Source organism: Corvus kubaryi, unplaced genomic scaffold (assembly GCF_017639235.1).
Source record: "Corvus kubaryi isolate FWS band 111438036 unplaced genomic scaffold, C.kubaryi_AGA036_p1.0 133, whole genome shotgun sequence".
Lineage (NCBI taxonomy): Eukaryota > Metazoa > Chordata > Aves > Passeriformes > Corvidae > Corvus > Corvus kubaryi.
The window spans coordinates 11,946,942-11,972,210 of NW_024580667.1; the positions used below are offsets into that span (position 1 = coordinate 11,946,942).

At 40.1% G+C, this 25,269-nt stretch overlaps 1 protein-coding gene across 2 annotated transcripts in view; it reads left to right on the plus strand.

Annotated features, from left to right (window-relative positions):
* Positions 1–2: 2 nt before the first annotated feature.
* Positions 3–25,269, plus strand: part of BCLAF3 (BCLAF1 and THRAP3 family member 3) — a 33,050-nt gene continuing 7,783 nt past the window's right edge. Inside the window, exons 1-10 of one of the 2 annotated variants that reach the window (XM_042036697.1) lie at positions 3–90; positions 7,734–7,805; positions 9,781–10,359; positions 10,703–11,368; positions 13,688–13,866; positions 14,492–14,606; positions 14,792–14,855; positions 15,695–15,813; positions 17,609–17,723; positions 21,724–21,819. In XM_042036697.1, the coding sequence (XP_041892631.1) occupies positions 7,765–7,805; positions 9,781–10,359; positions 10,703–11,368; positions 13,688–13,866; positions 14,492–14,606; positions 14,792–14,855; positions 15,695–15,813; positions 17,609–17,723; positions 21,724–21,819 (1,974 nt within the window). In that variant the 5' untranslated portion in view covers positions 3–90; positions 7,734–7,764. The remainder of the gene's footprint in view (positions 91–7,733; positions 7,806–9,780; positions 10,360–10,702; positions 11,369–13,687; positions 13,867–14,491; positions 14,607–14,791; positions 14,856–15,694; positions 15,814–17,608; positions 17,724–21,723; positions 21,820–25,269) is intronic. The other variant, XM_042036706.1, reaches the window with a different exon arrangement.

Genomic DNA, 25,269 nt, shown 5'->3' on the forward strand with positions numbered 1-25,269 from the left:
AGGCCGGGACCCGCCCCGCCGGCTCGCCGGGCACCTGCTCGGGGCGGAGCGGCGGCGGCCGGAGGAGCGGCGGGAGCGGCGCCGCAGGCGGTGAGTGCGGGGCTGGCGGCGGCACCACCACGGTTGCGGCGGGGCCTGGTGAGGCCCGGCGAGGGGGCGGGGGCCGGTGCCGCGGGCAGGGGGAGCCGGGGCGGCCGTGGTCATTGTCCCTGTCAGCGCCGCCTGCGCGCCGGGAAGGAGCGGGCCGGGGTACGCGGGGCTCCGTCGCACTCCGCCGCGCCTACCGAGGACCGGCGATCGGCCTGGCCCGGCTCGGCCCGGCGCGGGGGAGGTGAGTGGGAGGTGCCGCCCTCGCTCCCCGCTCTGGCCCGGGCTGTGCTGGCCGGTGGCCGCGGAGCTGCGGAGACGAGAGCTCGGCGGGGATTGTGCTGCACCCATCCTGGGTCTGCTGACGGCGGGGTAGCCTGGAGCAGCGGTACCCGGACCCGCCTCTCCCCGCGTGTGTGCGTGCATGTACGGACTGTGTGTGTGCTGTGGTGCGGTGCGCGGGGGCCGTCAGGAGGTTTGGGAGGGCCAGGAACAAAGCATAGGGCAGGGGCACACACCCGAGTGGCCGCGGGGCTGTCGGCCGTGCCCCCGAGTCGTGACTGTTCCAGAATACCCGTGTTGCTGTGAACCCTCTGGGCCGGCAGCACCGCAGAGCTGCTCACTGTTCCTGTAAGGACACCTTAGAGGTGAGCAAGGCTTAAATACCAACAGTCCCTGTTTCCAGTAATTTATGTGTTGTCACACGCAGAACCACACCAGTTAAAGTCTTTATAATAACTTAGAACGGTACAGGTTTTGTCTAACAGTCGCAGCTCAGTTTCAGTATGTCCTTGGTTTAGCTTAATATATTTTCCAGATGGAGTCAAGCCAAAGCAAGATGAATTGGTGCAGATTTGAACGAATCTGTGGGTTTTTAATACTTCTTTGGGTGGTTTAGTTGATTATGCACAATTTTTCATACACATCTGAGTGGGTGGTAATGTCTCGTAAGGAATTGGGGATAGCAGTCTCCTCACTTGGCTCTACTACACCTAGGAGAACAACACCTAATTTCTACTGCCTTTCTTAAATGCCCCAAGTCACTAATAAATAAAGTTTAGATTCCTGAGTTATAAGCGTTTAAAACAAAGGCTGCTCAAATTGCTGGGAGATTTTAATTACCTGCTTACTTTGTTTGTGGACCTCACGGAAAAGTGAATCTTCTGTGAAAGTCTCGTTGGGTGTGGATAGCTGGAGGAAGAGCATGGAAGAGGATGCCAGGAAGGGAGGGGAAGAAATATGCAAAAGGCATGGAAGGATCTTTGTTGAAGGATGTCATCTTGTGGCAGCCTGACACAGGGCTAGGCAGAGAGGGGCAGTGAGCAGATGACTGTCTTTCCCTTTGAGGATTTTTCTGATTTTTTTTTGTTAGTTTTTAATATTGGTGTTGATGAGGTGAACTGAAATTAATTAACTTCCTTAAGTGACACACCCTGTTATCCTGATAAACAGCTGTCTATCTTGAGTGTCCATGCACTCCTCCACATCTGCCTTCAGCAAAAGAACTGGTATTTCTGCCACTGCTTTTGTAAGCGTCATCAAACCAACTCTCCATGTGCCTGTGCTGGGACAAGATGGGCTTGATTTTGGTGGATTCTTGGCTTGTGGGTGTTCACTTGTCAGGAGGTAACATAGGCTGGGTTGGTGTTGCAGGCAAGCTGGTGAGGGATGTGGCTGCACAGAGTTAGGTTTGCTTTTCCTCTCAGGTGGCAGCAGGTGCTTGCTGTGTGCAGGGAAGGGAGGAAACACGCTGGACTCTTCCAGCGAAGATGCATTTTTCTGGTATGACTGGGAAAGGCAGCCTGGACTTCGCAGCCTCCTGGCAATGCTGCTCTGCAGCATTGCTGATTCTGAATAAATAAGGGTCATATTTTGGTTTTGTGGTGGTTTTGTGACACCAAGGTGAAAAAGCTAAGGTTTCCACCATGGTTTGTATGTTTTGGAGATCTTTCAGTAGGCAGGAAGTTGTTGTGGTCTGTCTCTGGTACCGACACAAGCAGATTTAACATGCTTCTGGTGTCCCCTTAGAAGCTGGTTGGCAGATGTGGCTGGGTATGGTGCTGTAACATTTAAAGCTCTGTAGTGAACAGGTGTTAAAGGCCTCTAGTTCAGCATGTTATAGAAATGGCTTGCTAATATATTTATGGGTTGGGCTTTCTTTGTGTAAAAAGAAGTTTGAGAGTGAAATATTTATTATTTGATACAAATTTATCCTGCTCAGTCTTTCCAAGTTGGCATTCTAATCTGCTCTTTTGCAAAGGTGAAGCATTGCCTGCTAATTAGTGTAATTAAATGGGTCGGTTTTAAGTGAGAACACACTGAAAAGTTATATGCTCAGTAGACCTGCTCAGTTATTTTTATTCCTTTGCTCAAATGTGCAGGCACAGGGGAATACTTTCTATGCGATTCAAGCACTTACTTAGGATTTGTTAGGTGATCCACTGACAAATGTATGCTTGAGCTAGGCCTGTACTTTCTGTACTAGGTCTTCCTCCTATTGTGAATGTGAGGTGGAACAATCTTTTTTATATCTCTATCTGTTTGTATAGCAAGCAGAGGAGAGCGATCCTCACAGGCTGGCCGTGCATGGCACAGTTACCTCTCTAGCATCAGGCCTGGTTGTCTGTTAACAATCCTTGGCATTGGGATACAACCTGTGTAAAGCCTGCCTTCCCCTGCTTGTGCCAAAGAAAAAGGATAAAGCTGAGTAGGAGGACAACTTCTAAAGCCACAATGAATGCAATTTTGGTGGGTTGGAGGGGTGCTTCTGGTGATGGGGAGGCCCAGTCTCTCACCGGATAAACTGAAGCATTGACGCTGCTCTCCTTGAGGGGTGATACGTTCAGGAGTGTGGTGCTGCCTCCTGCCATTGCTGCCCTCCATTCCCAGCTGCTCTACCACAGCTGCCTGGGGAGGTGCTGTGGACCAGATCTGGAAATTTCTTAAATATAGCATGGCATGAAAAATGGAGGGGGGAAGAAAAAGAATTATCTCCCTGATTATGTTGGTGGTGAGAATTTATGCTGTGAGACTGCAGTGGCCTCAGACCTGCCACAAAATACTGTGGAGATTCAAAACATATCCTTGGAGATGCGGAAGGCGCTCCAAGAGTAATAAAAGCCCAGGAGAAGGGATCTGTAGTAATAAAGAGCTATTGTTAAATATCAGGGAGCTGTGAGAGAATTGAGGATGGAAATTTGGCTCTCAGTCATTTGCATTGATCTGTTACCTGCTGTGTTGTCTAAAAGAGGGAATGGTTTAGAAATCCCTCAGCCAAGTTTCATTTGTCTCAGCTGGTGTGTGTCCTTGACTTAAACAGCTGTTCTAGCTCATAGTTTTCAAAGCTGTCACATGTGTCCTTCCCTGAGGTGGTGAGCCTTGAGTTGGGAGTCACCTCCATGTGCTGGCAGAGCTCAGTTAACAGTGGAGATTGTACTGAAGCCTGTCCAGGAAGCATTGACTACAGGAATCCTGTTGCAGATTCAGAAAAATGGAGACTGGTTTGCTGGGAGATGGTTCTCTGCTTTTATACTTTTTCCTGAGCATTTGGTGTTGGAGGCGATATGATTTGCCTTGAAGATGAATGGGCAAGAACATGCCAGGCTTGTGTTCTGCTTGGACAGTGGCTGGAGTGGGCATTGCATGGGACAGCCTTTGAATCAGCTCTTGTAACCTATGCAGTGGAGAAGTTGCCAATTCTATGCTTTTCATTTAATGATGGTGTAAATGACTTTCTGTATTGCAGACTTAACAAAAAAAAAGAAAAGAACTTGAAGTCTGGATTGCAGCTGAGCTTTTAATTTGAGTGTATTTCTGTCAAGTACTTGGTTGTCCTGGTATTGAGAGTCTCAATTCCTGGTTTTTCTTTCTTGACAGACACTGCAGCAATACAGACTTTGGCGTGTCTCTTGCAGCTTCCAGTTGATGCCCGCCTAGAAAGCAGTCAGTGAAAAGCTTGAAGCTGCTCCTTATCTTTTTTGGGCAAAGTGAAAGAGAGAATAGTGATGTGGGTAGTTTTTACAGCAAGAGTCAGTGTCAGCCAGCTGTGGGACCCAGCCTTAGAGACCTGCTTATCCCTGTCTGCTCCGAAAGGTTTGTGATGGTGGTCAGGCAATCCCTCCAAAAGGGATGGGGAATGACATCTGCCTTCACTGTAGGTGAAAGGCATTGAAGAGCAGCTCCCCGGTGATGAGCAGTATTAGTATTGATTTACCCTTTGTGAGTCCTGAATAGGGTTTTTTCCATGATCTGTTGGAGATGATGGAAGGCACCAAAAAGGCATAAATAGCAGTCCACACATTTATAGTCTGTTCCAGGAGAGTTAACAACTTCTACTCAGTCTGTGCTGTTACCTGCAGGATTTTAGCTATTTGGGGCTTGCTGATTTTGGGCTCTTTGTATTAGAAGGAGCTCCAGTTCCCTTCTGTGCAGCTAGATGATTGCAGTCATTTGTGATTTCTTGTTTCATGCTGGAGAAAGTCAAACAGATAGAAGATTGTTCTGTTGAGGAGAGCAAGTTGTTAAAAATTTATAGCCTTTCTGAAAGAACATGTGTTCAAGTTGGCACATCCCACACAATTTCTGGTCATTTTTGAGCTACTTGTCTCAAGATACTCCTTTCAGGATTATAAAAGAATTTTGTAGTTGTCAAAACACTAATATCCCAAGGGTGGAATCAAAGGATAGCTGGTAGCAGGCTTGAGGCCATTTTCCCAAGAGGGAAGTTGTCCGATTCCAGTTCTGGAAGTCAAGGGAAAGAAACTAAAGGGTGGGATTTCCATTAATATTTACAAACTATCTAAGCACAGTTACTGATAACTTTTCTAATGAGTCACTTATTGTTGTAACATAACAAACACAAGCAGCACTCTGAACCTAATAATGCTGCTTAGTTAAAAAAATAGTTCTTCATGTTTTTATATATATGCCAGACAGCATCTGGCAAAGTGCAGCAGAAGGTCTTGGAGAAATTCAGGGCCCAGAGCAGTCAGGTCTTGGCACTTCTGCTCTGTCATGACCTGGCTTTTCAGAAGCACCTGGATGGCTGACTTGCAAACTGTAGGGCCTTCACTTGATTCGAGTAATTCTGCTACAGACAGGCTTGCTACCTGATACCATCGTACAAAAAGCTTGCGTTTGGTATGGAGCCATATTGCTGGTTAGTTGAGGTGACTTAAATCTGGATTTAGCAATGTTTACAAATTCTGTATAGATTAATTTGCAGTTCTGGTGTTATACTGGGAGTCTTGGTGAGGGGCAGTGTCTGCTGCCTTCGTATGGTGTGTTTCTCTTTGAGGAAATCGTGTTGCGTGGCTCATTTTTTAGGAGGTGCGTTGAAACAAATGAACACTTCTTTCCACTAAACAAAAGGAATGTCATCACTGGAAATTACAGCAGTCCTCCTTATCCTAGGGCAAGATCTAGGACGTGCTGTCACAGTCTTTCTCACGCTTTTAGGTATAATTGTTTAGCCAGTCTCGGAAAGAATAAGGAATTGGTGATTATGTATGCTCAGTTTCTAGCTTTATCAGTCTGGCAGATCAAGTTCTGTACAGATGGTTGGGTGGGGTTTGATGGTACTTTTGTCTTTTTGGTGTTTACATACTTGTATGAAAATTAGGAATAAAGTTCAGAACTGAAGGGAAGGTAGGAAGAAAGAATTTGATCAGCACATAAAATACTGTCACTTCTAAAAGTTTATCAGAAGAGATGGTAGTAGTGAATCTTTGAAGCCTGTGGGACATGCACCACATTTTGAAATGTGCTACCCAGGGAGTGTGGGTTTTTTTGTTTGTTTCTGAAATACTGTTTTGTAAGATGTGTTTTTATGGGTGAAAAATAGAAAACTATTTTGATCACAATATTACTTTTCTTTGAAAAATAATGAATGCTGGCATTGGAGCATCATATCTAACTTTGGCTAGTATGACCTTCAGGTAAGCAGAGGGCCTGAAGTTAATTCATGCTATGCAGTCCTCAGATACATGCCTTTAGGATATAAGAGGTAGTGATAACTTCATATTTGAGAGTTCAGAGAACAAATACTTTATCTTGTCCTTGGGGTACTTTGGGGTTGGATTTTTTTTTTGCTTCACTATCCCTTGCAGCAATAACAACATTGTGTTTTGTTACATGAAAAGATTGATTGTGGAGCAAAAAAAAAAAAACTTTGGAGGTTTTTCTTCAGAGCTAAGGTATTGCTACGTCTTGCAAATAAAAGTTTGGTTAGCTTACAGTGCAACTTAATGAGCAGTTTCTAGTATAGGAGGTGGCTTGTCTGATCTCTGTCTGTGGGGTAGGCAGCAGAAGTATGCTGTACATTCTTCTCTTAAGATACTACTGTTTCAGCCGTGACGTAATCACACCAAAAAGTCAAATATAGCAAGGAGTGATACTTTGAGCAACCAGTGTGACTGGGGGGTGTGAGGTGCTGGGTCAGGCATGTAGGTGCCCACGACTTCAGGTAGTCCCTTAAAGCTTGTGCGTTTTTCTCCCTTTTCAATTTCAGTTCATCAGATAAAAGATTTAGTTAAAGAAATTATTTGAGCACTGGGAGTGTCAAAAAGGCCATACTTTGCTAGCTCAGACTAGTTTTCTGTCTCTCTGAATGTCTGAGCAAATAGTTACAGAAAATACCCTAGCATATATAGAATGCCATTGACCTGGGCATACTCTTTCAGTTTCAAGTGGTTGGTTGTTTATTAACTTTGGAGCTGTTGATAGATCTGGTTTTGCAGCTATATTTCTGGACTTTAAAGCATTTTGTGGTAATTAAAAGCTGAAGCCATGGGTATGTAGTCCAAACTTCTGTTTTTAACCAGTTAACCGATAATTTCATTCTGCTTTAATCCTTTGTGTTTGGTAAATAATGAATAATCATTTTGTTCTTATTCACCAATCACATTACTTGTGAGTTTGTATATACTTTCATCACTTTTTTCCCAAGTTCCTAGGGTTTTTTTGCATTCCCAGTTACCTTCAGGAGTCAGGAGGAGCACTTTGTCATAGGGCATCCATTGTATATTTAGTGTGTGTCTAGTTAGTAGGTTATTAGCAGGTGAAGTAGAGCAATGGAAGGTGATCTTTTGTACCTAGTTTGATTTGGATGGAGTGTGTGATAACCTAGCAGTTAAGATTTGATGGAGTAGTTAAAGTTTACAAGAAGTCTGCAACCATGTAAAAATTTTGGTGTATGTTACAAATTTGAAGTTCATATATATGAAGCTCAGGATATAACTCAATGCAAAAGCATTTTCCTTTATAAACTTTATTTTTAAAGCTGTCTGTTTCTCTCCTCTCTATCATCTACAGCATTCAACACATAATAACAATTGCACTATTTTTTTTTCATTGCTGCAGCTTGCATGTGAGTTTATTAGCATTTAACAGCAGGTTGAATAGACATTATAAAATGGAGCAATGATAAAATATTTAGATCTATAAAGAAAATATGCTGCATTTTAAGATCAGCAACTAGAGAAAAAAAGGTTGCGTGCCTTAAAATTGGTATTAGAGGTTTACCTTTTAAGTAAAACATCCTAAAAATACACCTCACCCCAACTTTGAAGCTTCTAGTACTACACTTGTTAAAAAAACCTTCCTGTTGCAGTATGTAATCAGACTAGTAAATTATATAATTTTTACAGCTTCAAGAAACTCGTAAACACGTGAGAGAAGATGACAAGATCTAGATCAAGATCACCACGATGGAAACCAAGGTAAATATCTACAGCTTGTGTTCTGAAATGTAGCTCTATGTAAGAATTTGTAGGACCTAAAACTTGCATTAGAGAAAGAAAATTGCATGCAGCACTGCAATTTGTAAAATGTGTTTTGTAATCTATAGTTTATTGTACAAGCTGAACACCTGTAATTTTTTTCCAGCTCATGATTTTACTACAATTTCTCTTAAACTAGAAGTGTTCAGTTTTTGCAGTCTGCCAAGAACCTTGTTCACCTTTCGTGTTCTGGGGTTTACAAGTACCTTAAGCACAAAATCCAAGCTCCAAACTAGTTAAGGTTGTTTTTACTCAAGCACCACCCTGTGAGTTTAATGTCTGTAACTCACTTCTGTTTTGCTTCTTGGCCTACAGGGAGGAACTGTTAAAAAACCCCTAGTTTTGTGTTTTTTTAAAAAACTTCCTAGTTCAAACACCTTGGACTTTCTGAGGTTTGGGGCTGGTTTGTAAACTGATCTTTAGCACAGTTAGATATGCCTTGCAGCATAACATGGACTGAAAACTTGTGGAAAGTGGGAGTTGTTGCCCTTCTCCTTGGACATTAGCCTAGTAGCACGTGTCTTTGACGTTTGTCACCAGAATAACATCCAGCTTACTTCATGCTCTGAGTTACCTGCCTCATTTTTAAGACTTGCAGTGCAAATTTGAGGTGCTAAAACCAGGAGGGTGGAATACAATTTCAAGCTTTTGAGAATGTGAAATTACTTTTCTGCTGGTTTTGGGTATCTTTTTGAAACAGGCTGAGTTGTGATGACCAAGACCAAGGGAGTTTGGATAACTCAGAAAAATGTGTGGGGTTTTTTATTTGTTCCTTTTGTTTTTAAAAAGAGAAATCTTATCCATGTCTGTTCTAGATTGATAGCTGTGGATGTCATTTGAGTAAGGGCAGCCCCAGCTCTCATTAAAATGCAAGCCCTAACCAGACCAATGTGGGAGGGCAGCTGCGGTGTGGGTGCTGTTGGAAGTGAGCCATTATGGTTTTAGGGACATCTGTGGTTCTGAGTTTGAACTCATTTGCAAAAATGGAGTAAATAGTTGTGCCAAACTGTTTATTTGCAATACATGCACAAAGGAAGTGGCTTGACTTCTTTCAACTTAAGTTTTTGTTGGTTTTTTATTAAAGAGCATGTCAAGAGTGTGCAGTGAATACTTGAATACAAGCAGAATTGTTATGTCTAGGTTTACTTTCTGGTTCTTGTTAGTGGCCTATGCTATTTTTTCTTTATTTTAAGGAGATATTGGCTAAAAACTCATAATAGGTTGCCCTTGTTTTTTGTAACTGTAGGTGAAAATGCAAAGCTAAGTGATGCAATTGAATCTTTAATTGCAAAAGCTGCAGTAACTGTGGAAGTGCATGTGTGTACATGTATGAACATGCATACAATTATCCAAAAGGCCAAAGCATCTTTCTCAAACTTGTTTTTTTCTGTAGGAAAAAGCCTACCTGTATGACAGTTTAAATAGATTTTGTAATGCTTTCAGTCTTTCAGTTTTGAAGGTTGTTTTGGCATGCAAAGGAAACCTGAAGGGGCATTTTTCCTCCCTTTTTGAATTTCTTTATACACAGTTTTTCCTTCCCTTTTTCCTCTTGGCACTGAAATAGATAGGGAATGCTTGAGAAGTGTGAAAATATGTGTAACAGTTGTTTTCAACATAGTGGAAACTTCGTGTATATTAAATTATTTCTAGTTTTAAATGAAAACTTCAAAGAGACAAAAATGATTGACTTACTACAATTTCAAGTGGGTATTTTTACTATGAAAACTTTCAACATAGTAAAAGTAAGCCTGGTACTGTAGCCAGGAAAATGCCACTTTGATATCTTGTGTTAATTTTTTTACAAGCTGATTAAAATTATGTACTGAACTCTACTTCCTTAGGAAATAGATGTTCTCATTAAGAAATTGATTCAATTTTATGGGACTACTCAAAGTGGATTTTATTTTTGCTTTAGGTCCTTATCTCCAGCGTTTAGGAGCCCAGAGCACCATAGGCAAAGGCATGCTCATATTAATTATGACTGTGAATATAAAAGCTTTCGTAAGGACCCAAAAAAATCTATGCCTTGGAGAATAGAAGATGAGAAATATGGACAAAGCAATTCCAGGTTTGCACCTCACGGAAATAACCACCAGAGAATATATGAACGTAGGTCACCTTCACCAAACCTGAAAAGAATTCCCATGGAAGATGCTTATAGTCATAAGCCCTACAGAACACATTCATCTGAAAGGACTGAAAGCAATAGAAGATGCCAGTTACCACCAAAATACTCGGAAATACCTTATAAAGAGCATGATCGTCCGTTTTACCAGCACAAAATGGAGGACAGATACATGTTTGATCACTACAAAGTCACTGGAAATGAAAAAGGAATGAAACCTTTTCATAGACCGTTAGGGGCTTCATGCAAACTTGAAAGAAAATGGCATGAAGATGATTTGAGGCACCAGAGGTTACATGAAGAGAAGTATGGTCAGTCTCCCAGAAGAGTTTCTGATGAATTTACGGCAAGGAGCTCTTTACAGAAGAGGTATAGGAATAAAATAATTAAACCCTGGGTATTGTGGTGTAAAGCCTCAAGTGAAAGTCTGTTTTCATTATAGTTGAAGATATCCACCTTGAAACACGTTGGCCACTTTGTAGTTTAATTATGGGTGACTGGTAGTAGTGAAGTATTTGTCTTTTAAGTAAATCGTATTGCTGGCTAGAGTATGAAAGGATAATATTTCCCTCTTAAGAGCCCCTGCACATCTGTACCTTGGCGCGAGGGATTATGGGTTAAGTTGCCACGCATTCTGCTGTCCAACATTCTGCACATATAAGTTCTCGCTTTCTTCTCTAGTGCAAGTGTAAATTGCTTTATGTCAACACAGGTATCCTGAAGATCACGATTACAGAGAATATGGGCACACGTCTAAAAGGGCTAAGGAAATGGAGAGGTATGACGGTGGAGAAGTAGCACGAAATTCCAAGTGGAAGCAAGAACGTTCTTTTCCACCCTGCCAAGAAAAGGAGGAGCAAAGATATCCGGGTGCCCAGTCCCACCGGTCGGCTGAGAGGGAGTACTTGGGGGGGTCTGTGACAAAGATAGCCTATGAATACAGTCACAAACGGCGCAGGCATCCGGATGGGGAAAAGCCTTTTCCAGACGACAGAGCTCAGAAGTACGTGAAGCAGGAAGAGCAGAAGTACGGCTCTTCTAAGGGTGCCCGGAACAGCAAAGAGTTAGATTACTTTAGTGGTGGAAGAGCGAGACGGACTGAAGAACGGCACGTGGAAGATCCTGTTAAATACAGTTCAAAGAAGGGCTGCAATGCTTGTGTTAACTCTTCCAAAGCAGATGTTGAGCTGAGATCTTTTAAAAACAAACTGAATGAAAGAGTAAGGAAAGACGGCGAATTGAGGAAAAATGTAGATTCCTCCAATAGCCAGCGTGATTCAAGTCACGCTGTTTCAGATGTGAAAATGTCAGATGCCAACTGTATGAGAGAACATCTCACGGTCAAAGTGGATATGAAGAAAATGGTGACCAAGTACAGGTATTGGTTTTCCTTCACCTTTGCTTTCTTCCTGTCTCTTTACAGTTTATGAATATTGGAGGAAAGCACGGTTTCTTTAGGAGGTAACCAGGACAAACTGTGATTATACCTTTTCAGTTTTATTTCTTTTTAAATGGTAACTTTCCTGTCTGGGCAAGTTAACTGTTAAACCTCTATTAAAACAGACAAATAAAACCAATTGACCAACAAATAGAACCAACCAACAAAAAAAACCCAACAAAAACCCAAAAACATTTTATGGAGATTTATGAAGTGAAAAGAGCAGATATGCCTAATACAAACCTGTAGTTAAGAGTTGGTTATTATAAGTAAATGTGTTATTTTTTTTTAGTTAAAAACACCCCCCCCCCCCAAAAAGCAAAGCCCAAATGCAGAAAAGCCTAGTCCTGTGCTTTCATCTGAAATATGATGGCAGTTTTTAACTGTCTTCCCTTCTTTTTTCTGAAAATCAGCTAACCTTTAAATGCATAAATCTCAAACACATATTCAGATGTTCAAGATCTCAAGTTCAGTAAAACTGCCAAAAATGAGAAATCTCAGAGTTGTCATTTATTGTTGTAACAAAGTGGCAACCTGTTGAGGCATCAGAACTGAAAAGCAGTAGAGTCTGCTTACATTTATCTTCTGTGTCATACTCGTGTTTGCATTTAGCATTCCCAGTGCTGGCTGCAATGGAAGAAAAGGTGGCAGTACTATGAAACTTCGGATGATAAACACGTGGTAGAGAGTAAGCAGCTTGCTTTTGATAGATTCTTGCAGGGTTTTCTGGTTTGTTGCCTTGCTGTTGCAGGGCAGGATATCTTATGTTGGTAGTAATTGCTTTTGGAAGAGATTACCTTCCTTACCAAAATGATCAGCCTTAATTTTAAAAGTATTTTGCCTCTTGTCCCAAATAAAACATCTATAAGAATTTTTTTCTCTTTGCACTATTACAAAAATATGTAACACAAGGGAGAGTTACAAAGACAAGTTACTGCACGTAAAGGGCTAATATTCAAGACTGAGGAAAGGGAGATGGAATAATGCCTGCTCCCACCATTGGGCTAGGACGAGGATTTGACTTCCTAAGTGATAATGTTAGGAAAATGGTTGGGTTTTGTTGCAAACCCACAGGATGATTCTTCTATCTAGTAGCTTCTCACTGCTGTTTTTGAAGGTCATGCACAATGGCCGTGGTAATTGTTTGCAGACCAAAGAAACTGCTATGTTGATTATAGCTAATTTAATGTGTGGACAGTTTGCTCCTGCAGCCAAAAGTGCTAAATATTTTATTTGTTCAAAGATAAGAAGAGTAATTTTACAGAAGCTGATGACTCGGAATATTCATGCTGCCTACTTTAGGCATTTAAGAAACACTCGACTTGAAATGACTCAGCTAAGAAGAATAGTTTCTTTATAAACCTGGGGAGCAGGTAGAGAATTGAAATATCTAAACCTGAGGTTGCTTGATTTCCTTATTGTATGCGTTTATTTCCAGTTTGCTAGGGGAAAATAGATGATTTGTGGCATCTGCTAGAGGCTATTTCTTATACAATTTCTATATGGAATTCTAGTCTTTAATGCTTCTAATACAGGATGGCCAGGCACATAATCACTTTGCAGGATGACCAATTACAAGTCTTTATCCTAAAAGCTTTTACATGAGCTCTTGAGAGTCCTTAATTTATCTTTTAGAATGACAAGCATTTTCCTTGCAACAAGAACTGTAGGGTTGTTGAAGTGTTGACTTTCTTGTCAAAATAATTTTTGAGCAGCAGTGCAACCATTTGGGGTGTAAACTTACTTAGAATGAGTAAAAATTTACAAAAAGATGGTAAGCACGCTGTTAAATTCACACACTGCTACTGAAGCAGTTTCACTGCTGTTTCACTAGGCTCAAGTGGTGATTCAGTTCCTAAAGATGAGAGACTTTTTTTTATCTCTGAACTGTTCTTGAAAATTGCCTGGTAGCTCCTTGTAAACAAGACACAGGCATAGTTGCCTTTCAGAATTATTTTAAAGAAGTCTATCAGGATCTTAATTTTATCTAGATTTGATAATCTAGTTGAATTAAGTTTAAAATCCAGAAATTTTGTATTCCTGAGAGTGAAATCATCTCTTCATATTTTATTACAGATTTTCTTCCTTATGGCCTTACTAGTTTTTTAATTTAAAAAAGGAACAAATTGAGATTTTGGCTTTTAATCCCATTTATTCCTAAAATCAACTTCTTAATTTATTGTTTTGTTCTACTTGTCTATTTCAAGTTTTCAGATTTAGATAGTTCCTTTAAAATAAACTATAATTTTTTTATTCTAGGACTGCTTCTAGTCACACTACAGAGAGGCAGATGTCCCATGATCTGGTTGCGGTTGGCAGAAAAAATGAAAATTTTCATCCAGTGTTTGAGCACATGGAATCTGTAACACAAAACATTGAAAATGACCCATCAAGAGAATTTACTCAGGAAATAATCACAATTATTCATCAAGTTAAAGGTGGCTGTAATATTTGTGTAATATGTATGCGTTTATGTATATATGTCCCTGTAACTCTCAGGTGTTTGCCATTGGCTTCATTTCTATCTTGGCTTCCTTTTGTATTGTTTAAGGAAAATATAGGTTGAGGATTTAAAGTAGTTGGGTGGAGGAGGACTGCAAGAAGGTCTCAGGCCATAACTGAGGCATTATTGTGAAGATTAAAAATCAAAATGATTTTATGCTAGTATGTGAGAGTAACCTGCTTGTTTAGGAAACATGACAGGAAAAAAAGAGCTTTGCTGTAATCACAGCTCTCTAGTTATATATAGTTCCTTTAAATTTTCAGGTTATTGTTTAGGCAGGTGCATCATGTTCAGTGTTGGACTTTATAGATTCTAGTAATTCGAGTCCTACCATGGTAGAGCTGACGATTGAGTTTAATCTTACCAAATAAGGTTGTCTAAGTTGGGCCAGCCTAATCTTTCATTTGTGCATATTAAACTGCAAGTGGAAACAGTGTGAAGTTTCATTTCAGTAAAGTTGCCATGGTATCCTTAAGAGTTAATCTTTTAAAAGATAGATTCTCCCCCTGTGCATTTCAAATATTACAAATGACATTCTTGTATTTAATATCTCTTCACAGCAAATTATTTTGCATCTTCTGACATAACTCTACATGAACGGTTCTCAAAAATTCAGGATAAATCAAGTGCAAATACAAATGAAGTTAAAATACATTTGGATCCAGAAATTCACAGGTAATTGTTGAACTTTTTGTCTTAAGTTATTTGCATTAAGGTCATTAATCTTCAGTACACAGTGTGAAGTTTTTATTTATTATTTTTACCTGCCTGTATCTTTAAAACATTCTATAGCCTGGTCAAGAATGCTTTTGCTTTTATAGTGATGGCGTTTGTTTTTATGCAGTATTTTTGTGTTCCAGGAGGATTGATATGTCTCTAGCAGAACTTCAGAACAAACGAGCTGTGCCATCTGAATCTCCCCAGGTATTGTGATTGCTTAATTTTTTGGCGAGCAGTAAGTTTAAATATTATAGATGTAAGCAATGTTTCCCCGTTGCTGTTGGCACATAATTTTTACATGCTGTGAAGACCACCAGTAATTTGAGTATTTTGAAAAAAAAGCACACCTGAGCATCTTTACAGATACCAAAGTGATGTAAGAGTATTGTGTTCACTGAGGAGTAAAATGCAGATGTTCTCTCCAGGGTAGCTGAAGTGTGGTTATTCCTGCTCCTTGAACCCCTATCTGTTTTAAAATAATGTAAATACTGAGTCGGTGACTGATAATGTGGTTCTTGCTTTTCCTCTGAGTTTACAAAAAGTCTTAATGTTTCTTGTACCCTAATGTTACAATGACTCAAAATCCATATAGTTCCTCAGAATGCTATTTTATCCCATGCTTTCATCTGGGGTCAGAAGATTTTCTGTCTTCCCTTTTCAAGCTCTGCTTGCTATGATTTAGTTACCATTCCTTTTCTATAGTACAGGTATGTGGAGATTCTGCTTGATTAAGGATAGAACTTCTTAAGATTTACTGAAACTTACACGAATATTTATGCCTTGACAACTCCATGCAGAATTCCAGTGGTCTGTTCGCTGTTGCTTGGAAACTTGTAAAAAGGCAGATGGTGCAAGAAAGGATAATTGCTTAGGACCACTTGTTATTGCTTTAGACTTTGGATCCTTGGGTTGATGTGAACCTGTCCTATGTGCAGACAGCTGAACTATGTTAACAGTGTACAGGGTGCTGCCCCGAAGGACAGAATCAGGTTGGTGTTCAGTTCTTACCAGCTAACTTGGCTTCAATCCTCCCTTTTAACTAGAACATTGTAAGAGTGTTAGAAGACCCAAATGATCTACGGTATGATATAGAAAGGAGAAGAAAAGAGAGATTGAAGAATGAAGATGAGAGAGTGTTTCATGTAGATGGTGTAACTCCAAGGTAATGAGCAAATAATCTTGTTGGCCCAAGCCTGTAGTTCCCTTCTGTGTTCTTTTTGGGCCCTTCCACAGCTACATTCACATTTGTTGTGATTCTTTTCCACAGTTAGGCCTTAAAAGTTTGACTGGGACTGAAATTCAACTGACATACATTGCAAACTACTCTGTAATGAGGTGTTACCTTGAAAGAGGTTAAACTGCAATGGGTAAAAATGAAAAGCAAGCACCAACTATAGCACTGAATGAGAAGAGGGGACAAAATTAGTTTGAAAAAGTTTAAGTATTTTTAAACTCTTCAATGGGCCACATAACATTCTCCTGGTATTTTGCAGTTATGTAAAAGCATTTTAGGATGAATACATTTGTTTTGTTGCCCTACTGGTTTGGTAATAAAATGTGAAATATCAGGAAATGGAATTTTTCTATGTTAACATAGAAGTGTTATCTAATTTTAATCTGTGTTAACATAGATTCTTGGAGAATTTGAAAACTTAGATTTTTGGAATAGCATTTTACTCCTATGGATTTCTTCAGCAGGTTTGTTAAAGGTTTTTGCCCCAAAGGTGTTTTCTAACTTCAGTCATCCTGTTTCACTTTTGTTGTTGTGAGGTCAGTTGATTAGAGAGAGAGACTGTTAGTAAAAATGTTGATTAATGAATTTTCAGTGTGTAATAAAATGTACTCACACTGTAGTCATGATTTGTAGATTGTTCTTAGTATGCTGTTCTTTGTTCATTTTAAATGCAGTCTGTAATGGCAACTAATGGCAATACACACATTTGGAAAAACAGACTTGTGAAGCTGTAGAAGAAATTTCTTGTATTTGAGATTCTTGAAACAAAAAAAGGTTAACAAGTGGAGGAAAAAAATCCCTGGACTTCCTTAATTTCCCCCAACACACTTCCCCAGTTACTGTCCTGCTTATCTTTTATGGGAAGTGTAACTTTCCCTACTAAGTATGGCTATCCTGGAGTTTGTTGTCAGAAGGGTTCCACTGTCAGGGTAATGTGGGCTGAGGGCAGTAATGGCATGAAGGATCTGTAGAATTTTCCTGAGGTTGAGAGGTTTTAATGAGTCACATCAGAGACTGGCAATGCCTCTGAGCTTATTAAGTGTGCTGCTCTTTTCTTCCTTAATTTATTTTGCAGCTCTGAAAACTGTTGTTTTGTGTTTCGTAAAATACAAATTCTGACTTCTGGTGGTTACTTTTCATGGTAACTTGTTTTATTTAGAAGTTTACGGATGCATCTGTATTAGCAATATGCTCAGTAAAAAAATAAACCAACAAAATGACCAAAATCATAAAAACAAACAAGCAAAAGCCCGAAGTCAGAATCGGTTGCTTGCTGAGGATGGAACCGGAGGATGTAGCTGTTCATCTGAGCTTCTGTGAGTTTGGGAATGTCGTCAAAGGGCAGGTTTTGTACAATTCACACCGATGGCTCGGTGGTGAGGGGCTCGAGTGCGGAAAGCGTTTCCACCAGCGGAGGGCAGCAGTGACCGGCGGCACGGCTGAGCCAGGGAAGCCTGGCTCTATAGCCGGGATTTCGGGAAGTAGAGCATCTCTGCTCATTTGTCGTTGCATAAGAGAGTATATAGATTGCTATGGAATTCTCTGCAATTTCAGCTTGGACTAGGAATTTGTTGATTGTCCTAGGAAAATTTCCTTCAAAGCCGTCACTTCACACTTGTGATACAGATGCTAGAATAAGCTAGTTTAAAATACAGGGTGTTGATATGCTAGGGGTTTAGATATTAATTGTTCTTGCGCTCTCTCTCTCTCTCTCATACATCAGGAACCCGCAAAGCTGCAGTCTTTCAAAGTTACAGACATCTCAAGTTGATGGCTTCCAAAAGCCTGTGAGGTTCATTAAGCCGCCTTTCAGGAAATTTATTGGGAGACCTCATCTGGTAAGCTTAAATGTAGACATAGTAGCTGCTGCACTGTTGGTGTATAACTAATATTTTGCTGCATTGTCTATGCTGATGTAAGTAAATTCAATAATCTGTGATGTCTTGCCCTTTTAAATTTTGAGTGAGGCTTTTTTATCTTCTGTCTATGCTCAACAATAAAACTACTCATAATTTCACAGTTCTTGTGCAAGAGTCTCCTCAGGTATTTATTGAAGCAGAGACTAGTACATCTGTGCTAAAACCACTCTGATACCACTCCTTTTCTTTTCATAAAAGAAGTTAGTGTCTAATAGCACATTTTTTCCACATAATGGTGTAATTACCTAAATGATAAAATAGAAGGCCTTGTTATTGAGCTAATCTGAGTCAATTGAGATAATCTGAGCTAATGTTAAATAGTTTGAGAAAAAGAATGCTCTCCTGCATTCATGTTGACAGTGGTTGGAAGGGAAGGCCTGAATCTTGTGTAGGTGACATTGTTACTGAAACAGTGTTTCTTTTCTCTTCATCATGATAAAAGTTCTGAAAAGCACTTATTTTAAATAAAAATGAGGAGCAAATCTCAGAAATAAAGAGAAACATCTGAAATAATGTTCCTGAAGATGAAATGTTAAACAGTGGAATATCATATCTCTTGAATAATGCATTTATGAAACCTAGTTTTGGACAATTATTCTTTAGGCTATCTTGCTGTGATGTGCTTCAATACTGAAGTGGGAAAGACAGTAATATTAGGTCCAGTGGAAATAAATTTGTCTCTTGTGGAAGAATTGTAATCAATTCCAGGTGTTAGTGCTTGTTTAACTTGGGGAGCTGGTAAGACCAGAAAAGCTTTTTTAAGGTGTGCAGTATAATTCTAAACCACGTTTTTTTGTCTTTCTGATGGCTGCAAAATAAGGAGACTTACATAAATTGTCATTATACACTGTAACTAACACCCTATGGAGAGGGTTCCAGAAGCCCATGAAACTTTCCTGAGGTCCATCAAAAGTAGCTTTTACGTAGTCAGTTCCAAAATGTAGGTGCTTTGCAGATGCAACAGTGCCTCCTTCAGTGTAAAGAAACACAAGTTTTTAATGGTAAAAAATATTACTGAAGACTAAGATTCAAGTCTCCCAAAGCAAGTAGTAATGGCTCGTTAAGTAATTGTCTTTGATCTGGCTGAGATGGAGTTCACTTTCCCATAGCAGCCCTCACAGTGCTGTGCTTTGCATTGGTGGCAAAGTAACACACCAGTGTGTTGGTTGGTAGCACACCAGTGTTTGCCCTTCAGTGGGCAGGGCTCCACGGCATCAGAGATGCCTCTCCCACTCCCCCGATCCCCCCCATACCCAGTAGGCTGGGGATAGGCAAGATCTTGGGAGGGGACACAGCCAGGACAGCTGACCCAAACTGACCATATGACATCATCTGCTCAGCTAAGAGAAAGGAAATAATAATAATAATAGCTCAGAGAAAATGAGGATGATGTGGGAGGTAATCGGTTATTGTGGCATTTGTCTTCTGAAGCAATGTCAGTGTACTGAAACTCAGCTTCCTGGGAAGTGGCTGGACATTGCCTGCTGCTGGGAAGAAGAGAACAAACCTTGGTTTTCCTTTGCTTCTGTATGCAGCCTTTCCTTTTGCCTTATTAAACTGCCTTTGTCTTGACCCATGAGGTTTTCTAAATTTTATTTTTGCCTGCCAGCCCTGCTGAGGAGGGGAATGAGAGAGCTGCTTGGTGGGTACCTGTAGTACCTGGTGGTATCCAGCCAAGGTCAACCCACCACAGCAATACTGTAATTGCAAGTAAAAAGGAGGTTGGTTTGAAATAGACACTGAATTATTGCTAAATGTACTGAAGATTCAGGAAGATTGCATTTTCATATTTAATAGTGAACTGCAGACATGCAACTTTTAGGAAGTCCTGCACTGCAGAAAGGAGTAATCCCTTTGGAACAACAGTAGCTGTGAAAGCATGGGTATTAAAAATGCAGGCATCCTAAAAAAGGAATGACTCTTCGTGGTCAGCCTTACAGAAGCTGGTTTACAGGCAAGCAGAAAATCAAAAGCTGTAGTTGAAGTTCAAATATAATGAAAATTAATATTCGTGATGTTAATATTCAGTAATTGGGGTTTGAGCTTGAACTTGAAGAAAACTTAGGCCTGGAAGGTACAATTGTGTATCTAAGCTTGATTGTAAGAATTGCCCACTTAGCTTTGTACCCTGTTGACAAAAGGAGGCTAGCTAAAGAGTGAAGTAGAAAATCAGAACAGTATATATTTGTATTCCTCCTCCTCCCTTTTTTCTATTTCTTTTTTTAAAAGTCTCTGGTTTAGGAAGTTCCTGAAAAGTGGTTTGCTGTACCTTTGCATCAGTTCTGATGTTCATATTTCTGTGGAAGTACTTTAGTCTTGAGGAACGTGGCAATGGGGAGGGCTGTATCCAGAGTTAATTAAGGCAAGCTTTGTTTTAATTCTTAGAGGTTTATTTTTAACTATAATGGGAAATTTTCTTAAACTTTTTTTTTCATCTTACTTGATTAATTCATTCATTCAGTACTTCAGTGTACTTCTGCTGGGAGCTTCCTGATTTAATTGTGTCATATGTAGCAAGTTAATTTGATTTCGTGGAGTGTCTTCATTTTCTTAGAATAAGAAGGGAATTGGGAAGTTCCAGCCTTTTCTTGGAAAAGCCACTTTGATTACTTTGATCTCACTTCGTAAAATCTTTCTTCCTCTCCTTTTGTTCTCTGAATCCCTTCTTGTCAAGTCATTGTAAGAAACTGAATAGTTAACTTTTAGGCAACAATATTGTCCAAAAAAAAGAAAAGGAAAGCTAAGTTAAATCCTAGTTAAAAGTTATCTTGGATTCTAACACCATTCCATTATATTTATAGCCCTGTCTCTCCCCACACAATTATTAGGTGTTACCAGAAAGGTTTGGCAGTTCGTTAGAGGACAGAAATTCTGGGAACAGCAAAGAATGCATTTGCATTTATTATTAAATACTAGTATATATTAAATATTTCAGGAGAGTTCTCTTCTTAGGTTCCTTTAAAAATGTATTTCAAGCTGATAAAATTTCCTTTGAGGAAACAGAGTTCAACAGCACTGGGATGCTTCTGTGATTATTCCAGAGTGGACCATAAACAAATTTATTTGATTGCTGAGAGTTCATTAGCACATTCGTTCTGTCTGCATGACTCCAGTGTAGTATATGCAAGTATATACCAATGCTTCTGTAAATATTGACAATCATATGCAATGATGGAAGAGAACCACATCCTCTGGAAGTAACTGTCATAGGGAAAGTTGGAAAAGAGCCAAAACATGCAGGTAGGTCAGTGGCTGGAGGAGTGCTCTGTTTTAGGCAACCACGGCTGTTTGACTGCAGCTGTTCAGAGTGTTGGCACAACAATTTCAATACTAGTGGTCTGACTTGCTTTTGAAATTGTGCTTCTGTGGCAGGCAGGCGATTCTCAAATGCGCTCTTGGAAAAAGAGTTAAAAGTAGCATTTTCTAAGGACCTCAATGTGCTACATGCTGTTGTTTTGCTGTGGAGGTGTGTCTCTGCTACACACTAACCTATGATGACCATATGCTAATCAAGAGGTCCAGAGAACCAATCTTGTTGCCCTTATTCTTTCTTGATGCAAACCATGACTGCTGTGGCAGCCTGTCTGCCGTACTTGATACATGCAAGTGTAGGCATCTGTTCTGGGAGGGAGGGATGGAGAACCTTAACTTCATTGTTAGCTGTTTAGATCTCTCCAAGAGGTGATATTCCTGGAGGATGGTCTGTATCATCTTTAGCTCCTGTGGGCTCTGCTGTCCCTTCAGCCAGCCTGGACTGCAGGCCCAATGCTCCCATTACTCCTGTTCCGTCAAAGAGTGTCATTGTGTCAAACACTACAAGACTGAAAGTGTTGCAATATTTGTTAGTATAACCCGAACAATTTTTATTTTTTTTCTTGAATAATTTAGTAACATGAAGCTATAACTGTTTTCCTACTAGAATTCTTACTATTCTTCGAAACCAAGCGACACTTACCCCCACAGACGCATTAGAGGACACCTTGAAAATGCAGGACCCATCAGAAGGCACTTTAAGGTACAGATCAGATTTTATCAGATGTTTGTTACATAAAATGGTGGTCAAACCTGCTGAGTTTGGTAACAGGAAACACGCTTTTGAAGGTATTAAGTGCCATGAAAAATAGTGTCATCAAAGCCTAATTGTTTCTGTTGGAATAATGGGAGGCTTAGCTTTTAGTAGGTAAGAGGGCTGGCAGTGGATTGAACAGGGTTGTATCCAGCCAGTTGAAATAAATAGGTTACTGCAGAGTCAGGAATAAGAATTGCAGGAATTGCACAATGACTAGGAAATTCATCTATCCAAAACCCAAGCTGCTGAGCTTTTTTCCTTCATGTGACAGAAGCCTGAACTTTTTCCAAAGACTGGAAGACTTGAGTTGTGTTACTTTCAAAACTGTATTACTGTTATTTTATTAACTGTTTCATATAGGGAATTCTGGGGAATTAATGTCTTGTGAATACCCTGCATACTGCTAGCTATGCATTAAAAAAAAAATGGAATAAGTTCTGTGTTTTACTATTCAGAATGCAAGTTAAAAATGTAGGGGCAATTTCAAGGTAGAAAATTCGTATAAGTTGTTCTAGATTTGATTAATACTTTCCTCACACCAACAGTTCTAAATGGGCCCATGCATAACATGCCACTGTCAGAAAAAAATAAATTATTTGTTTCTCTGCTGAACCCAGGACACATTTTGCAATTAAAATGCATTAGGTGGTGGCATTAGGTGCTCTACTTGAGAAAGAAGCACAGTTGCCCATCCCTTTACCATCTTGGGGCCCCAAGAATAAAACCTCATAGATAGCCACCTTTTCTGTTTGGTAGATAGTGAAGTAAAATTTTAATGGCTAATTAGCTGTCATTTTAGGATGTAACTTTGGAAGGCGGGGAAGTGTGGGTGTGGGGGTTTTTTTCCTTCTTCTTTTTCCCCCCAAACACAATAACTGTTGGATAAAAAGACTTTTTCCTATTTAGGTGTGGTTTGACAGTCAATCTTAGTCAGATAGCTATGCTAAAACTAACAAAAACTATTGTCTTTGTTCTGCTGGAGAAAGTATTCTTCTAAGTTAAGAAGTTCAAACTGTTCAAAGCCTGATACAACTGTTTCAACATGTAAGGACATCATAGCCTGTTATTCTATATCCCCTCTGTGTTGTCAGCTTCCAAGTGCTGGAGGAATCTAGCACTGGCTGCGGTGTATCCCTGGATCCCTGAGGCAGTGTTGGTAGTTGATGCTCCCTTCATTTAAATCATTCTGCAGTTCTGCTGCAGAAGTGTTGCAGTTCTACAAGCATGGAAGTGTCTATTCAAGTTGTCACCTCACTTATATATGAATATTGCAGTATCCAGTGATCTGTCCCATGATGCTCTAATATTTATAGGGAAAATGGCATATGCACTTGTATTGCAGTTTGCTTATGTGTATAGCACTTTTATCATTGCCATGGAAACAGTGGGGTTGATTTGACTTAATTTCCTCAACTTTTTACATTTAAATTCCTCTTGCACAACAGGGTTTTTTCTTGCTGTGCTGTTGGTGAAATGGAGGTGACTTGACTATCTTCTACACTCAGGACTCTCTTGACTAATTATTTAAAAGAGCAGCAACATACAAAGAAACTAAAACCTCACCAAAAAAAATCATATAGAATTCCATTCTCTGCCTTCCTCTTTCCCCACTCCCAAAAAAATCAAGCCCCACACTTCTTTTTCTTGATATATAAAATGGGAGCATTTAAACTTATTAAGCAAAAAGTGATGACTACTAAGAGTATTTAAAAAAAAACATATGGTCTTCACTATGTTAAACTTGTTGGGGAAAGAAAAAATTGCTGTTCTAAAATATCTTATAAAGGATCTAGAGAAGTCTTAAAAAATTTAAAAGGTCTTTTTTGTAAAGACCCTTTGCCATGAATCACCAAGTCAGCCTTTAAGTAAGTAAATGCAAAGTAGTCTTTAAAACTAAACCTCATTTGCTGCTTAAAATAAGTTCAGTGTATTATTGGTTGTGGTGGGTTCATCCCTGCCAGCAGCTAAGCACCACACAGCTGCTGCCCACCCTCCCCTCAGCTCCCTTTCTCTCCCAGCAGGATGGGATAGAAAATGTGGAGAGCAAAAGTGAGAGAACTCATGAGTTGAGATTAAGATAGTTTTACATAGTGAAGAAAAAAGTGATGCAAAGGCAGTCACTCATCACCTGTCACAAGGTGACTGATGCCCAGCTGGTCCCCAAGCAATGGCTACCTGCTCCAAAAGCCCCTTCCCTCAGTTCCTTTTGCTGGAGATCATATGGTGTGTAACATCCCTGTGCTCAGCTTGGGCCGCCTGTCCTGGCTGTGTCCCCTTCCAGCTTCTTGTCCACCCTGGTGTCCTGCTGAGCAGCAGAGTAAGGGAAGAGGAGAAAGTGTTGGTGCTGAGCAGTAGCCAAAACACTGGTGTGTTACCAGTGCAGTTTTAGCCACAAATCCAAAACATAGCACTGTGCATGCTCCTGTGAAGAAAATTACCTCTGTCCCTGCCAGACTCAGTGCAGCCATATGTATTTGGTCATATATCCTTGTTTTAGAGCTTCATGCTCCTAGGCATTGTCATTAGCATTATTTATAAAACAGCCTTAATGTAAAACTAGATGCCACTTTAGCAGACTTTTTTCTTACTTCTAGACCAGAAGTTAATGATGTTTTCTACACACTTTAGATTATCTTGTTTTTCTCTAAGCTGTGTGTGAATGAGGTGCCTATATGCCAAATGTATATATAATCTGTTAGCTTTGTCTACAAGTGATGCTGTTCTACATTAATATTACTGCTGTGTCCTTCCCTCCCCACTTAACATGTAGATGCTTGAGTTGAAACTTTTAAGCTGTTTGTAAGGCAATTTTCAATATCTTGCACCTTTTTCCCATCCCTTACTTTACCTGGTCCTTTGTTTATTGTCATACAAGTGCAGTGGCAGACCACCAAGGCCTCCTTTCTATCACTGAAGTCAAAGGGAACCATACAAGGAGTGGGGAAATGGGAACTTTTAATGCCAACTCTGTTCAGGGCATTAATCCAGCATTAAAAATGCCCTTCAGTTTTCCCCATGGTAGGCATGTACCCATGTAATACAACCCAGTGCAAGGAAGTTCTTTGTGCCTGCACTCTGATACTCTTCAAGAAAGTGATTGGCATTGAAGAGCCTCTTGCAAGTGTCCTCCATCAGAGCAACCCTGGGGGAATAATGGGGCCTTCTCACTTATCTCCTACAAAGTAGGTGGGTGAAATGATTTGGGAAATAACAGAACCTCTGCATTTGCATAAAGAAACCTCTGTTCTGTACAGTTCTTTCTTTATTGTTCACCAGCCACACAGTGGAAAACACAGTGGAAGAAGTGGTACTAAAGTTATTGCAACCTCAGAGCATGTGATTTTTCTTGAAGTGATCCTTACTATGTCAAAAGGAGACAAATTTCACCAAAGTGAT